At 40.4% G+C, this 17,317-nt stretch overlaps 1 protein-coding gene and 3 non-coding genes across 4 annotated transcripts; 2 read left to right on the plus strand and 2 right to left on the minus strand.

The window, feature by feature from the left end:
* Window positions 1-221: 221 nt before the first annotated feature.
* LOC148340240 (large neutral amino acids transporter small subunit 1-like) lies at window positions 222-11,922 on the minus strand. The gene is made up of 11 exons (XM_088290167.1): window positions 11,580-11,922; window positions 10,272-10,787; window positions 9,381-9,506; window positions 7,561-7,666; window positions 6,628-6,672; window positions 5,445-5,568; window positions 5,223-5,326; window positions 4,595-4,691; window positions 3,410-3,559; window positions 1,776-1,950; window positions 222-1,347 (listed from the first exon to the last, which is right to left on the minus strand). Exons 1-11 carry the CDS (start codon window positions 11,641-11,643, stop codon window positions 1,274-1,276), a joined length of 1,581 nt encoding a protein of 526 aa, XP_088146293.1. The 5' UTR covers window positions 11,644-11,922; the 3' UTR covers window positions 222-1,273.
* Window positions 11,923-13,825: 1,903 nt separating this feature from the next.
* Window positions 13,826-14,131, plus strand: LOC148340241 (Nuclear RNase P). The gene has a single exon (XR_015842632.1).
* Window positions 14,132-14,684: 553 nt separating this feature from the next.
* On the minus strand, window positions 14,685-14,937 carry LOC148340242 (RNase MRP). Its single transcript, XR_015842754.1, has one exon.
* Window positions 14,938-16,330: 1,393 nt separating this feature from the next.
* LOC148340243 (Nuclear RNase P) lies at window positions 16,331-16,637 on the plus strand. Its single transcript, XR_015842633.1, has one exon.
* The last annotated feature ends 680 nt before the right edge of the window (window positions 16,638-17,317 follow it).

Raw genomic sequence — 17,317 nt, forward strand, 5'->3', positions numbered from 1 at the left:
GTTTGTGTACGCTTGATAAAACACAAATGTGGAACAAAAATATCTTTGTCACATGTGCCTTCATGGTCAGTGCCACACACACAACAGTTGGACAGAAACTGACAAGAGGCGCTTTCAATTACTTCTGATACAATTACGATCAAAGGCAGTATTGATGTGCTGGACATCAACGATTTACTGTTTTTTTTTTTGTTGTTTGTTTTTTACTGAAGACATTCATCTGTCCTTCTGTCTTTTATGTTTATTATTATCCAGGGTTGAAAATTAAGAAAACACAATAAAGTGTAACGAAAATATAAAAAGAATGCTCAAAAATATTCTCGGATTGTACTCATTACAGCGTTTAACTTTTCAAACAAGATCCCATTAGATTCCCCCGGGGCTCAGGTCATTTAGGACATTCTGTCAATATCAGCACACATTTTCGACATGTACATGTGATCTAAGATACAAACACGACAGTATGAACAGCCACTACAGACTGACAGTGACGCAAGTCTCCCGAAAGCCTTCTACACACTACACAAACATTCTTATCCAGCGTCATCACTCAGGATGAGCATAACAATCTTTTAGTTGATTATTGACAATTTGTGGTATGCGCGGAAAAGTCTCGTCCTTTTCACATGAAACATGACAGTGAATTAAAAACACCTGCCCAACATCAGCGCACACACACTCTCTCTCGCACTCACACACACACATTTAATTTCAAAGTGTAGTTTCTGCTTCATGTACAAATGGATACAAAACTAAAAATATTGAAAAATATCATAAATACATACATTATAATAGTAGCGTCTAAGTATCAGCTAGCCACTTTCTTTCTGATTCTGATTAGTTGTGTTATTCTAGCAACACTAAAATTACCGTACATTTTTTTGTGGTATGTACGAAAGAATTCCAGCACTTTATCAGAGCTATTATTTAGCCTCGATTTAAAGGAGAAAATAAAAGTAAAATCAGCTTCATTTTGAAACAAATCGTACTAAATTTGGATGAGAGCAGGAACACTGAAACATAGCCGGGGTACATTTTAGGCCACTATAGTGTGCGTTGTATGCAGCTTCTCGTAGTCTTCGATGAATACAATTAGAAATGCACATTTGAAGCATGTATTTTAGCCAACGCACACTTTTGTAACTCAAGTGCATGTGTTCATGTAAACCCTCCTTGACCATGTTTGCAAAGCTCCACCACAAAAGAAAACATAACGAGAAACGGCAAAGGTTCAAGTAAACAAAATGTTGAGCTGGTTGAGGGTCATCCTGCTTTATTCCGACTCATCTGCCGGCTTCTCCTCAGGGACAGCCAGGAATATCTTCTGGCAGAACAAGGTGAAGATTTCTGAGGAGAGACAGTAAATCATCGTCATCATCATCAGTAAATTAAACACGTTAGTCTGTAGTAGTCGCAAGACCAACCAAAGCAAAGTTCCTGAAGTAAGAAACGGCTTTTCTTTGTGTTTTCTCAGAAGAAGGAGTTATGCTTCACCAAATTCTTTCTTGATCTTGGAACTGATATTGTGTTCATTTCAATTTGGGCTGCTCACAGTAACTGATGACACCATTTTCTCAAGCCACACGCCTGACCGATGGTGTTGCCAGTTGAAAGCCAACACGAAACTTTGGACTCTGCACAAACCGATTAATGGTCACAGGCTGACTTGTGCTCTTCAGCAGATCTTCTTCCCACAATCTCATAACAAAGTGTCACTGATGCCTCCTGCACAAACCTCCTTGTTTTCTTTTGATTCCAAAACAATACCAACTCACCAAGCATCTTCTTGACCACACGTGGCTTCTTCCATTTGTAGCCCAGCAGGTAGGCCGGGATGCCCGTGAGAATGATGCTGCAGCCAATCAGGCACTCGATGGGGGCCGCCCAGAAGGAAACGATGATCATGAAGATGCAGCCCAGGACAAAAGTCACGGGGACAAACAACCAAATCTGTGTGAGAGGAACAAAATGCATGAAGCCGCTTGTTATGATAACCCAAAAATATGACCAGAGATTTGACGAGTCTGTTTGAATGACGGCAGCACGGTGGATGACGAGTTAGCACATCGGGACTTCCTGTGATTAGTTTGCATGTTCTCTGGTTTCCTCCCGCATTTCAATTGGCTGGCTATTCATCCATTTTCTCTGGCGCTCAGCCTCATTAACAGTCACGGGCAGGAGGACGCTGTATATCTGGCGGGAAACTTCTTGTGAACCGCCCCAGTGGATCAGTAACGTGACTCTCAAAAACCCTACCAGTTCAGGCTCATTTAGCCGTTTGCTTAAAGCAGCGTGGCTGAATAATAGTTAGCAGGTCTAACTAAAAGGTCATCAGAGACTGTGTTTTAGTACATTGCTGATGTAAATTTTAAAAGTACTGCAAGATCAAGTACTGTATTTTTACTTCTCAACCAGATTTGTACTCAAAGACCACATTGCTTGTTTTTCTTATCAATTGACTCCATTATCGCAATGTCACCTCACTTCTATTCGGAATTTGTTTTTTTATTGTGTTTTATTATTGAAGATGAATACGCAATGTTTAAACTCACACACAGCTTAGTCACGAACAATACCCTTACGAGTACACAATTGGAGATGAATTTAAATAGCCTGAGAGGCAATTTGTCTCTGTGCAAAGATGAAAGACTGCACACAAACAAAGAGGCAATACAAGCCATGTCCGACGAGTAGCCAGTAGACTGTCATTAAAAGAAAAAAGACGGATGGATTGCAATCATGCCCGTGATGGTGTGTATTTGCCAAACTTAATCAAGACATTGAAATTTCACTAATTAATATTCATACTTCAAAGACTAAATCAACCACAAAAATCTAAATATTTACTTTACACTCATATAGCAATGCACGCACGCACACATACATGTTTTTTTTTTTTCAAATCAAGTCAACAAAACGTGTTTTATTTTTTTACTGTCAACATTTAAACACATATTCCAACAACTATTACGGTAGTAAAGATGCAGGTGCCGTAAAGTGTGATGAAGGTTGTTATTTTACAGTTTCTCTGATGAATTACGTTTTTGTTAATGCACAGTTGAACATTATTGGACAGACTAATTGACTTCACATCGTGTCGCTGTCCTTGATCCTCTTCGCTGATATGAATCGTCTGCTAGCGTCCACTGTGAATACGTGAGCACGACGTCACCAGAGCCTACTGGCGTAATGATTGGCGTATTGTCAAACATGTATCATAACTATTAATGAACGCTTTTTGGTCGTTTTCAACCTGTTTGTGTAATCAAGTGACCAGGTGTTTTGGAAATATTCATAATAAACAGTACGGACGTTAGCATTCAGTAATTCCCCAAACAAAATACTGACAATCTGCAACAGTTGGCAGCTCGATATACATCGACCTCTCAGAGGTTGTCAACACCCTCACCTTGATTGGCCTTCTGAGCTCAGGCTTTCTCAATCGCAGCCAGAGCATCCCAGCGATGGCCATGCCAACACACAGCCAAGTGAAGAAGCTGAACAGGTTGATGACAGAGAAGATGTCCTGGGAAATGGCGTAAAGCATGGACAGCAGACACTGGGAATAAAGACAAAAAAAAAAGAGATAGATTGGATCAGGTTAGTCTTGTAAAAGTAGACTTGAGGAACTGCATTTGTTTCTGTTTGTTGAGCTTTATTTTTGTTTTAATCCCTCTACCTTGAATATACATTTAGTGGTAACAGCAAATGAGCGGTGCCCTCGCTGGTTTACTATTATGTCAGTCGCCATGGCAACAACAAAATGGTTGGCCTGTGCCACAGACAACAACACTGCTGCTACATTTTTTTTGTCGTTTTCACCTTTGCTGCTTCAATACATTTAGTCGTACTAATAATACGACAATTGCTCATCTTTACTACAATATAGCCTGCATTCTTATCCTTGCTGCACTGCCTTCATTTGTTACCCCACTGTCCCTTTCCTATATCACTTCTCAACCCAACTAGTTCCTTTGAGATATGTATTCCTTGACTGTCACCGTGCGCTTGTTTATGCAGGGTTTAGCTGTTCTCTTATTGTCAGGGGAGCATGGTTCTTGAGCATCTCCATATGTAATTGCCTTGAGGTAACCTCATAGTTCTCTCTAAATAAAATTGACTTGATTTTATCCGACTCAGTAGACTGTCAAAAAAAAAAAGCAAATTACTTTGGATTTTTTCTTAGAGATATCGCTTGAATGGGGCAATTTGGGGGCAATTGACAGCAAGGCTCTCCCACCTTTTAGATTTTCACTTTAGTGTAAGAGGCAGTAAGTAAAGAATAGTCAGCAGACCAAAGTGACCTATAGGACAATCACATGACATCATATCCACCAATATGTTAGACTGAGCCTGACCGTTGAGGTCACTTGAGTACTTTGTACTGAATCCTAAAATGAACAGAGCCAGTGCAGTGACAACATAACGGGAGTCATGTGGCTAAACCTACAGCATGAGGATGTGTGTATGTTTCCAGAGCAGGTGTTTGGCCTTTAGCCTTCAACTTTTCCATGCTTGGGTCAAATTCCACATAATTGGGATTGTTATGACTTGAAAAGCACATAAGCAATGCTGTTATCCTAGCTGTTCTTACTGTGAAGATGAGGGATGGCACCGGTGTGAAAAGGTCCGTGTGGACAAGTCCCAGAGCAGCGGGTAGCTGACCCTCGCGGGCTCCAGCATAGAACAAACTGGAACAAAAGGGACGGGTTACATTTATTTTCTAACATGATCCGCTTGGCTTATATCGAGTGTGCGAGCAATAACAGTCAGACACGTGATGGACGCACATGATTGCATATCACATTAAAGAGGAAGTCAACCCCCAAAAACTCTTTTCAAGAATATGTTCTATGCAGGCTCAGAAGTGGAAAGATAGGTATTCTGATTAATATTGCGTTTGCGGAATATGAGTTAAGTAGTCAAATCCACCTCTTTTTAGCCAATATCTGTCGACTGAAAATGACATCTTTGTTGCTCAGGGATCAGGTAATAACCAAGCATGGTTCAGAAAACAGGTGAGCTGTGAACGCCGTGTTAATCAGAATGTCATGTTTCTGCTAGTGGGCCTGCATAGAACATATTCTTGTAAAGAAAATGTTTAAGTTTACAACCCCTTTAAGATCTGTGCACTTTAGGGCAACTCCAGGAAGGTTTGCAATCCCAAATCGTTTTTTTATAATAATAATAATAATAATAATAATAACACATTTTCATTTTACCGTGCTGAAGTAAACAAGGATCCATTTACGGCTCCAAAACAAGACAGCCCCACAAACACCGGAATGAGCCAAGACATCACACCTAAATGGTACTCTCCAAAACTCTGCAAACACAGCCACAGTACACAGGTTACATTTTTTTAATAACAAGGAAACAAGCCAACACCAGTTATGTGAAGTCATAGCGAGAAGGCAACAGTTATTTTGGGGGCAATTACTCACCACGGCAACAGCTTCCGACTCGACCATGTCTTGAGGAGAAATGGTTGTAAAGTAGGCCATGTTGGTCAGGATGTACACGACCGTGACAATGGGCATGGAGATGATGATTGACAGAGGCAAGTTTCTACGTGGAAGAGGAAAGAGTGTTCATTTAGTGCCACACTAAAAAGAAAATGTCCATTTGACAAAAATGAAGGTGCAATCGTAAATTGAATAAAGTTGTATTAGCGTGAGAAAAATCAATTAGTTCAAGAAAAAGTTGCAATCTTATGAGACTAAAAAAAAATCACAAGAAGACACGAGAAAAAAAACAAAATTTTCATTTAAAAAAATCATTTTTTTAACATCTTTTTTTAAAAATCACAATATTACAAGATAAAAGTTGTAATATTATATAATTTTTCAAGAGAAAAAATCTACGTGGGTACTGTTGAAATGATAGAAACGATCGGATTCTGTTTTCATAAAAAAGGCATCTGAGAATAAAGTTGACATTTTTTGAGAAAAGAATTTATGAATCTGATGTAACATTACTTGCGAGAAAAACATAATCTTATACAGAATTTAAAAGACAAAAGTTCATGTGAAAATTTATCTTTGGTGTTAAATAGTTGTAATTTCATAAAGTTATAGTCTTATTTGTCTTAATAACATGAGAATTTATCATGTAAGGTAAGAAAACAAAAATGGGCGTCTTCATTAAGATGATTCAAATTTTTTTCTAGCAAAATAAAAATATAATCGGATGAGAATTCAGTTCTTGCAGTATGAGCAGAACAGATTAAAAAAAAAAACATTTGTAATCTGAGAAAAAAAAAGGTCAATTATTACTGCATCAATTTATGAAAATACAGTTCTAACATTATGCGGAGAAAAATGGATGATTCTTCTCATGAAAAGGTCATAATAGGCAAATAGTCACATTTTATTTAAGAGAAAAGTACTTTTATCGGGAAATATCTGACTGAATCAGAAGAAAGCTGGGAGGTCAACATGAGAAACAAACACATTTTTCACGTGCATTTGACATTTACATTGTATATTTTGTTTGTTTATGTCCCAATTTAAACTCTGCGTCATGCAAATGACAAGCATGCTCTTTCAGCTCGAAATGAAGTCATGCTATTGGCAAATACTAACAGGAGAACCCTTCTCAAAACAACCTCCATCACATTTAAGTCACCTCTCTGGATTGATCATCTCCTCGGTTACGTAATTCAAATAATTCCTGAGGAGAAAACAAAGAAAACATTTGTTTAAATTTCACGCAGAGGCTACTGAATAATGCTCAGATTTGATTGATCCCATCAAGAAAGTAATATGAAAAATAAAATAAAATGCTAGATTTTCTAATTGTGTGTGTCTTTGGAAAGACAGCTTAGTACAGGTATGTCTAACACTGTGTTGCCAGTGTGTACACATACAAGACAATAAGAGCAACAGTTCTATGGCGTTAGATTTATGTCACGTCAGCCTAATGTGAAATACAAAAGCATCATTTGTGCGTACAAAATTGACCACATGGAAGCACAAACCTGATTTCTACGCTTGTGTTGTCTCTCCACTACGCATACTCTATGCTGATGTCAGAGATGCTGTCAAAGAGTTGACCCTCGTGAGGAGTAGCGGTACAGATAATGGATGGTTGGTTTATGGAAACACATAATTGTTTCACAAGAGGTTCAATATCATAAACCAATGATTTTTGGAATACCAAAATAAATCGACCCTTTGATGGACTGTTTGAGGTTTCAAAGATGTTGGAGTTACTGCCATAAAATGGGATTGGATAGTAAACAGCCAATCAGATTCAGCCCTACTGTCTGACTCCTGATTGGTTAAAAATGGGGACACAATTATCACACCTCTATTGCGAAAGTGAAACAGCATTATTGTCCACGTAGCGGAGAGGAGACGAAACCGTGAAAACAATTTTACAAGTCGGTGCGGACGGTTTTGTACATTGAACACATGAAACATGCTTTCCTATGTGGTATTTCACATTAAAACACATTTTTGTCGGCAGTATTTGACATTACGCTGACGTAATTGGGACGTAACTCAAACACCATACAGTTTCTATTTCTAATCAGTAGTTCTGTCACAAATGACTCACCAGCCTCCAAAAGCAAACAAACCACTGTACAGGGCCAAGACAATATTGTCAACACCCAATTTGCTGCCCTCAAAGGCATTTTCGGGCTTCAGGTAGGGCACATCACCTGTATACACACACAGAGGCATCTCCATTAGGGGTTGTGCAGACTAGTCGATAGTCGACTTTACTATCCCAATCATGTTTTGAGCTTGATGTCACTAGATGGATAGCTACTGTCTTCATCCTGAGAGGGAAATTAGATCCTGTTGCTTATCGTGTATTTTTGGCTTGGATTCTTATGTGGGCTAGTCATTTTGTTATCTATCTGCTGGTATGTGCCCAATCCAGTTATCATTAACATAAAGCACACTCAGTGTAAAAGTAAGAGAGTCTGGGTGCGCATGTGGCTTTTGATTTCAGTTCCCGCCTAAACCTGTCTTCTTCATATGGTAATGAGCACGACCACAGCGCACGTGCATGACTCTCACATTCTGTCCTTTCTTTCGGGCTCTCTGAAAAGCCTCAGTGTGTGCTTGCGACACGAGCCGGCAAGCTTCGCTAAGTCGTCACCATGGCAACACAGCGCAGAGCACAATACTTGTGGGTGTGGCTTTGCAAATAAGGGAGAGCGAGTAACAGATGTAGCGTAGCCCTGGCGCCGCGGCCATGCTGTTTGTCTTATTATTCTATGAATGGGACTTCAGTGGATGTGACTCAGTAACGCCATAATAATAATAATAATAATAATAATAATAATAATAATAATAATAATAATAATAATAATAATAATAATAATAATAATAATAATAACAAGACGAAATAAATAAATAAATAAATAAATAAATAATAAGAAAATAAATAAATAAATAATAATAATAAATGACATATTCACTGCACACTATTAAGATTTATACATAATTCTTGGCTTCATAGCATCTCTTGGAAACAATTGAAGTCGCGAGCGTGAAGTCATCTTTTCATCTTTTCTTTTTTGTTGCCGTTCGTGAAACGTCAAGTTTAAAACATGGCTCAGTGTCATTGTCACAATATACAGCATGTCATCATTTTTGTAACCAGGGCTGATGAATTTGCTGGAAGGGAGCACATTTAAAACAAGGCCTGATCTGACAGAAGCAATTGATTGGCGAGGCATTCAATCGTGAATTCAGCAGTGCTCATCCAAGCAGAACTCGTTGCCCGCCGTGCACACAAACATGCACATGAGTGCATGCTCACACGTGGCGGCGGTCAAACGAGCTTGGCGTTCACGCTCGGCATCAGTGGAAACAAGGTGTGGGTCTTCTGCTCGGCTTCACTCGTTAGTGATAGTCAACTGTTTGTGCATCATTAGACATATAAGAACAAATACTCCCTGGTGGTGGTGGTGCTATAAACTATTAGACCTGACAGTAGCCTTGCATTTGACATTAAAAACAAATCTGAATAGAATAAATATGAGAGAAGTCACATGGTTTGACGCCTTTCTTCCACATTCGCAAAAACATGCATTTCAGGATCATTGACGGGTCTAAATTGTCCAGAGGTGTGAATGTGAGCCCGTGTGTTTGTTTATATATTTGCCCTGTGATTGACTGGTGGCCTGCTCGCCAGGATGGACGTCTGGGACCATGATGAAAATAAGCACGAGAGAAAATGGATATATTGATGGATGGATGGATGGATGGATGGATGGATGGATGGATGACACAAATGAGTTTTTAATGACTTTAAGAATGTGGAATTTTTGAAAGCCAAGGCCAAAAAAAAAAGATTTATAGCTATTTAGGAAAGCATTCTCTCTGTACGCCCTGCTCAGTACAATATGGTGACAGACTTACCTGTGAAAATCTGTATGAAGCCAAAGAGGATGATGATGACCAGTGCGAGCAGCTTGGAGATTGTGAACAAGTCTTGGACCTTGGTGGCGGCTTTCACGCTGATACAGTTGACAAATGTCAAAGCGGCTGCAAGAGGGGAGAAGCAATGAGAGACTGAAGGCTCAGTCACTGATGCAACAGTTGCCGTCTCCAAAGTACAAAAACTTTGTTATTTGGAGATTTTTCAGGTATCTGTACTTAATTTGAATACCATACTTATTTTTCTGAGTCTTTAGAACTTTTTTTCCTCCCTACACTTGTAGGGATAGCTATACTTTCTATTTCTTGAGTTAAATGTTGATGAGATTCTAGATGATTTCGTTTTTCTCATGAAAACTGATTACTTCCTTTTAAAGTCATTCTTTTGGTCTTAACCTGCGCACTTAAAAGTATTTCATTTATCGTGACTGTTTTGATGCTCCCACTTGACTTCATCTCACTGTCCATGTGCAGACTTGCATGATTCAGAAAGACGGCAGTATAATAAACTTGTTGGCACAGTTGTAAGTGTGGAGCAAAAATGACAAATATGGTAGATAATTGTAACCGATTTCCAAAGACATTTTGAGGTTAAAATAAAATGTGTGTCAGACTGTGAAGGGTCCCATGATTGGATTTGCCTTGGGCCTCCAAATGACTAGCTGGATGTTGTCGTCTACTGTGTTGTGTCTAATCTGAAATTAAAAAAAGTAGCCGCTACTTCAGGAGGCCTACATTTCAGAGTCTGACATTTTTTACTTTCACTTAGTACAGGATTTGAAACAGTACTTGTACTTTACCAGTCTTTTTTGTGAACTTGTACTTCAGGACAGTGCGAGCACTTTTACACACGGTATTTCCTAAGGTACTCACTGAGACACAGGCAGGCGATGATCTTGGCGGCACTGTCGGGCACAGGACAGGAGGGGTAGACAGGCTTGAGGAGGTACGTGGCAAACACCAGCGACACCACGTACTGCGACGACGGACGGATGATGAGCATCTCCACCCACAGTTTGAGGAAGGCGGCCAGCTCGCCGTACACCTCCAGGATGTACGTGTAGTCGCCACCGGATTTGGTGATGGTGGTGCCAAGTTCGGCGTAGCAAAGCGCCCCCATTGTGGAGATCACCCCGCAGACGGTCCAGATGATCAAAGAGAGTCCTGCCGAGCCCGTTTCTTTCACAACGCCTGTCGGCGTGACAAAGATCCCCGAGCCGATGATGGTGCCGATGATCATGCCCACGCCATTGAAGAGGGTGATGCTGCGCTTGAGTTCGATCTTCTGCCCGTTGCCGGCCGGTGGGTCGGACGGGCTTGAGGGGGAAGCGACCATGGGGATGGATGGCGAAATGTTCTCGATGGTCTGGCCATCTGGGTCTGGGTTTTCTTCCGGTCATGTAAAACAATGAAGAAGCAAGAGGGAGCATGACATGATGGTACCAACTTTTGAACGTAGGCTCACTAAGACGTGAGTGATAAGAATAGGGTACAGTAGATGATCCTGATTCCTTTCTTTCTCATTTGTTTTCTATATTTTATACAAAGCAGTGCACTATTGTAATCTTACATAAAAATAATGTTTTGGTATGGGCCTTTGTGAGGGTAATTTTATTCGCCACTTGTTATGGTCGTTGGAACCTAGTTCCCGTGTTATGTAAACAATATCACTGCTGTGTGTCACTAATATTGTGATTTCTAGATGTTTAATGTCCAACATTGTACATTCATTTATACAAGTAATGTACAAAAAAATTCTGAGGAGTTTTCTGATTTGCAATCAGGTTGTTATTCTTTGAAACATCTTTTAACGTGAGCATGTGAACGAACTAGAGTAGTTGTGACCCAACTAATGGCCTTTGCAAATGATTCTAAGCCTCAAATAGTCGTTTTTTGTGTGCATATTTAAAGATGGACACACAACGCTGGTATTCAAATAGATCTCGTGTGCGCATATTAACGTAAAAGGTGCTCAAAGGAGGATCAAAGTAGAGTTCAGTTGAATGCAAATGACACACATTTTCATACGACATTCACCTCCCACCACAAACATGCGCATTCCTCCCTAAGGCATCACCTTCGCCTTGCAACATTGCGTCAGCCCACATGGAGGATTAGTGCCGTCCTGCGCCATGTGCAGGACTGTGTACTGTATTATGGTGAGGTGTGGAGTGTACCTACCCCCCATCTTCTCCTTGGCAACACTCTCCCGGCTAGTCCGTAATTTCAGCTCTGGCTCTGCCATTATTCCCTCTTAATCTGGGTCCCCTTGGCTTTTATTGCTGCGCCGTCCTTCCTTCTTGCCTCTTCCTCCTCCTGTCTGGCTTTCCTCTCTCTCTCAGTCACGGATGCAGACAAACACACACTCAGACACGCACACTCTCCTCAGTGCTCTCTCTCCCTTGTTTGTTCTCGCTCACTCATGTGCACACACGCTCACACACACGCGTACCCACCGCATGTCACTATAGCTAACTAGACTCCATCTGACCCTGATCCTCTCTGCCTCTCCCACCCTTACCCCCCCCCTGCACTACACCTTGTGATGCTGCGGTAGCCTACGCCCACTCCTGCTATATGATGGCGGAGCAGAGGAAGGAGGCCTGTGGTGGGGGAGGGCGGGGATGTTGGGGGTGGGGATAGTTGGGAGTGTGGAGCAGGGTTACTAGCAGGCACATGTGACGTTTTAATCTATTTGTGCGCTACTGGCTAATCCAGACGTACGCCGTCTGCTCTGTGCGTGTGTGCGTGAGTGCGTGCGTGAGTGTGCGCGTGAGTGTGTGCGAGTGTTTGCGCGCGTGTGTGTAAGGGCTTGACAATTAAGGAAATATTAATAATCACAATTGTTTTGATTATGATTTAAATCACAATCAACGCTGAGTCGTTTCCACCAAAACGTAGTATTTATTCAACTATTAAAACTCAACTACTCAAAAATAAACTCAAAAGAAAGTCATAGCCTATTGCCTATTCATTACTGCATGTTGACACTTTATTCTTGAACTATCTATACTTTTAGTAAAATACAAAATTACTTTGTAGATATAATGAGAAATTCAAGTCGCTTGCATTTTCATTGTGCTACAGCCAAACCTTTGATTTTAGCACCATTGCAAAATTCAAACAATAAATAAGTCTCTTATCTCATTATCCTATGCCATTGTTTTCTCTTTATTTTCACAGGTTTTGAGACTTACGAGGCTGACCTGTGACCTGGGTATACGCCTCACACTTGCTAGCCAGGCACGTGACATTGCGCATTCAGGTTACTTTCAACGTTATGAACATGAACACGCACCACGGTGTTCTTCACATTAGTCAATTTTATTCGATTTTAACGTTTTAATGATCGTCAGAAGCCAAAATAAAAAAAAAATCCCTTTTTTTATTATTACCGGTAATTGCCTAGCGCTACTGTGTGCGCGTGTGTGCGCGCGTGTGTGCGTGTGCGTGTGTGAGATAGCGCGTGTGCGTGTGTGCGCGCACCTGCGAACATGCATACGAGGAGAGAGGATGCTGCTGAACCAGCACGTCTTCTTGCGGTGCCAAGATGAAGTCATTTCTGGTCTCCGATGTCATCAGTGAAAATAGATACCCACTAGACCTGTTTGTAAAAAACAGTGTTGGCAAATTGGATCACGCAAATTGTATTTTTAGAAATCTATTTCACTAAGGTCTATAATAATAGTAATTATTGTCAGCATAGCTCTCGCTCTCGCTATCTCTCTTTCTCTTTCTCTCTCTCTTTCTTATTTTGAGTAGTGCCATGTTCTTCTATTAAGTTTGAACTTTTATCCTTTTACAGACATCAGCTGTGAAATTTAGCACCTTTGTGTGAACTTTTCCTTTCATCTTTAAAGTTTACCTTTATAGGAAAGGTCTACAACAAGGCAATCTGTATTTCAGTACTTAGTTTTTCTTTTTTGTGTTTTATTTTATCCTAGAGCTGTTTTATTTTGTAGTGTTTTGTATGACAAGAGTGGGATCAACTTTCCCCAAAATGGGCCATCGTACTTGAAAGAGGATTCAGAGACGTCTAGACTGTTGCAACTGGTTATGAGTTTTTTTTTCTTTTTTTTTTTGGTATGTATGAATGTCTAATGTGAAAAATATACAAAGAATATTTTATTACCAGGTATTTTTTTCTTGTCTCTTTAAAATCATGGGATAGAAGAGGATTCGTATTGTAATGCAATCGCACAATTCCCAGCATGCTTTGTAACATCCAAAGCTCCACCGTTTTTAAGAACTTAATTAACAAGACAGGCGTGTATAACAAGCACCCCGTGCAAGAAAGAAAGGTTTTTAACAGAGAATGATCTTTAAAATGTAATATATTGTCATACACTACCAAAACGGCACCGTATTACAAAAGTGTTATTGACTAAGCCTGTCATATTTTCATGTGGTTTGCGCGGCCCTCCTAAGTGGGAGGAAGCTCATTGTAGAGGTCACGTGCAGAGTGCTCGTCACTCCACCAATCACCTCGGGGAAGGTCTGAGACAGGAGCCAATTGCCGTCCTTGCGGGGCGTCACCTGATTCGGGTGAGCGAGTCACCAGAAAAAATGGTTCCAGTGCGTTCGTAGCAGGAGAAGCTAGAGGGCGCTCTTTCCCAGCGTTCCTAGTGGATGTGACGCACGCTAAACTTGGAACGACTCGCGGCTGGCGCATGAGTTCGATGGATGAGGTGGAGCACGTCTCCAGAACCCAATTCAGACTACTCTCCTCCCACTTTTATATGACATTATTTCAGCCATCTTTAGCTCGGGGGCTCTAAATAAGAATTAACTCAATCAGCCGCTACCCGTTTTGGTGCACTAAGATGCAAAGTGTCTTGGTGCCCTCCACCCAAGCAGGGCAATAAAACAAATTTCTCGTTTCATCGTGACAATGAATCTAATTAAATAACTTGTTAGTAGATTTATTGTGGATATAATACAATTATTGTGACAATCATTTAAAAAAAAAAACATTTGTGGGATTGGCCGGCGACCAATTCAAACTCGACCCTGCCTCTCGTCCCAAAACAGCTGGGAAACACTCTAAAACGCCAGTCACCCTGTGGGTCAAAAGTGATTTTTTATTTTTTTTATTTTTAGATTTGACTCCTCTTTTTTAAACCACATCCATGAACGGCACAGGTTTCTGTTTTAAAAATTAAATGTGGCCTTAAAACTTAATCCCATATTGTTGTATTGAACTGGAGAGGGGAGCTCTCTAATCTCGTTGCACTCTTGAGTACAATGACAATAAAGGGATTTCTAATTCTAATTCTAAAGAAAAGGTGCATTCAGAGATTAAGCCCCGTTCTGTCGATGCATTGCCGCATTCCTGCATGCCTGTATTTGGTGACAAGGTCGGCCCGATGATGCCAAGCTCAGCTCTGTGCGAACGTCTCCGCTCAAGGAGGCCAATCGAACCGACAGCCGCTTTACGCGGTGCACTTTCTGCTTCGTGTCCGGGGACTTTCCCCTGAGCAAATTGGGGAGAAACAACGTTCTCTGCGTGTAGCTCAGAGTGCAAGCCTTCCGAATGCCCGGATGTCATAGACGTGGGGCGGTCTACTGAAATACAACGACAAACGATCAACAATATCAGTCACGGTATTCACAATCTCGGACTATGAACGCCAAATTTGAACGGGGCAAACACATCATGTTAACATGTGACTTTGATTGATGAAATCACGTTGACAGCTTTTTGATAGACGTGGTAAAACGCAGGGTTCAATGCCGAAAGGTATTTTGGGTAATGCGGAAGCCAAACTATCCCCTTTGTGCGCTCATAAGAGATGTTTATAAATAATAATAATAATAACATATTTAACAGCATACCACTGGCAGACATTACAGTACAGTATGCAGTTCAGTATACGCTGCCGCCTCATTGAGCGTGTTAGTCTATAGACATACAGAATAGACGTCAACCCCGCATTGATCACATTGTTCAGTTAATTCAATACGACAGCGGGTCTGTCATTTTGGAGGTGGCGGATCTGACCAAACTTGAGCTAAAAAAAAATGTATATCTAAAAAAAATAATGTGCCAGAAAAAGTTTTTAAAAACGTAATCTGCGCCAAAAAAATACGTTTAAGGAATATAAATACATTTCTGATAACAAACAAAAATTCCGTTGACCAAAGTTATACAGGAAGAGCTTTTTATGTTCATAAGCACTAAACCCATTTATGGCTTTACATCATGCGTTCATGCTGTTGACAGTTAACGACGTGGTGCGGGTTTTCTGGATAATGATCAATAATACCCGCCACAAAATCAGCAAATACTAAAAGTGTCATAATGGACATATAATTAATTAATCCAAATCCAACGAGACCAGGTTTGGATCTCTCACTTGCATGGAAAGAATGAGGCATCTTCACTAATCGCGACACTTTCTTCGTTGAATAGACGGCGACATTGAATACAATTTCGTGCTATGTAGGGCACTACTTATATTTGAAATGACACTGATGCTAAGAAATGTGTGTTGTCATGACTCACTTCATACGTACAATGATAATGTTGCGCTTTTCCTGTAAAACATATACTTAGAATCTATTCAGTGAAGGAAATAACACTTTTGAAACGCACTGTGAATAGTACATTTTGTATATTTGTGAATTATGCATTGTAGTTTATAAATTAATACTACTAACGCATGTACAGTAGTCCAGCAAATTACTGCTGGACCAACATTTCCCGGCATGCATTGAAACAATCACGACTTCATAATGTTTTAGCATTACGGTTTAAAAACAACACACACTTACATACCAAGAAACACACACACTAAGATCGGAATACAAAACAAGGAGCATGGTCATTGAAATAACACCCATTGACGTACACACAAAATACGGCACCGCTGCAGAAAAGCATTGCTGTTTATGCTGGTAATAAATACGTACGGAGAGACGTCTCCACTTCCGTGGGAGGAAGCTCATTGTAGAGGTCACGTGCAGGGTGCTCGTCACTCCACCAATCACCTCGGGGAAGGTCTGAGATAGGAGCCAATTGCCGTCCTTGCGGGGCGTCACCTGATTCGGGTGAGCGAGTTACCAGAAAACATTGGTCTTTGTGCGATCGTAACAGGAGAAGCTAGAGGACGCTCTTTCCCGGCGTTTCTAGTGGATGTGACGCACTCATGACTTGGAACGACTCGCGGCTGGCGCATGAGTTCGATGGATGAGGTGGAGCACGTCTCCAGAACCCAATTCAGACTACTCTCCTCCCACTTTTGTTATATCTTCAAACGCTACACTTACTGTGTGTTATTTACTATCCCTATTAACGCTACAGCTCCATCTTTTAATTTTTGTATTCATTCTCATGTCATGACTTTTAGGTGCCCATGCTCAGTCCCCACACCAAATACATTGTGCACCACTGAATATCATTGGATTTATTTTCATTTTTTTTACAATTCTATCCAAACCTTCATGACCTGTGTAATTTGCATCCCTTTTATCCCTTGATGTATTTTATTTGGAAACATGTCTAATTTGACATTAGCCCTGTTATTTATTCATTATTATGGCACTTATTATGAATAATGCATTCACAGTTTTCCTCAATTTCTAAAACACGTACCATTATTGACCCACCTATTTGAAGCAATCACCCTGTTTCATAATGGTGAGCACAGGTGGCAAAAGTCAAACACAACTAAAGCACAAGCGGCCCCAGTTTATCACAACTCAAAATTGATCACACTTCCGAGAAATGTGCCTGAGCAATCAAGACAAACTGTACCAGTAAATGAGATTTTTTTTTTTAATTTTCTGTACATGACTTGTAAATAGATTTTTTTAATGCAGTAACTCTTTACTGCTACATCATCCCTGGAAATGCAAAATAAAAATATAAGCAAAAAAATAAAAGCAACATGAGTCAATGTCACATTTTCAGATGCTAA

Source organism: Idiotropiscis lumnitzeri, chromosome 3 (assembly GCF_059441095.1).
Source record: "Idiotropiscis lumnitzeri isolate Australia: NSW breed Sydney's pygmy pipehorse chromosome 3, RoL_Ilum_1.0, whole genome shotgun sequence".
NCBI lineage: Eukaryota > Metazoa > Chordata > Actinopteri > Syngnathiformes > Syngnathidae > Idiotropiscis > Idiotropiscis lumnitzeri.

Bases quoted from the DNA above. Each gene is read 5' to 3' on its own strand.
- LOC148340240 (XM_088290167.1), bottom strand. From the start codon at position 11,643: ATGGCAGAGCCAGAGCTGAAATTACGGACTAGCCGGGAGAGTGTTGCC. The intron at 5,569-6,627 runs GTGACTTAAATG...TCTTCCACGTAG, and splicing joins GAGATGATCAATCCAGAGAG to AAACTTGCCTCTGTCAATCA. The intron at 1,951-3,409 runs GTGAGGGTGTTG...CCTCTCACACAG, and splicing joins AGCTCAGAAGGCCAATCAAG to ATTTGGTTGTTTGTCCCCGT.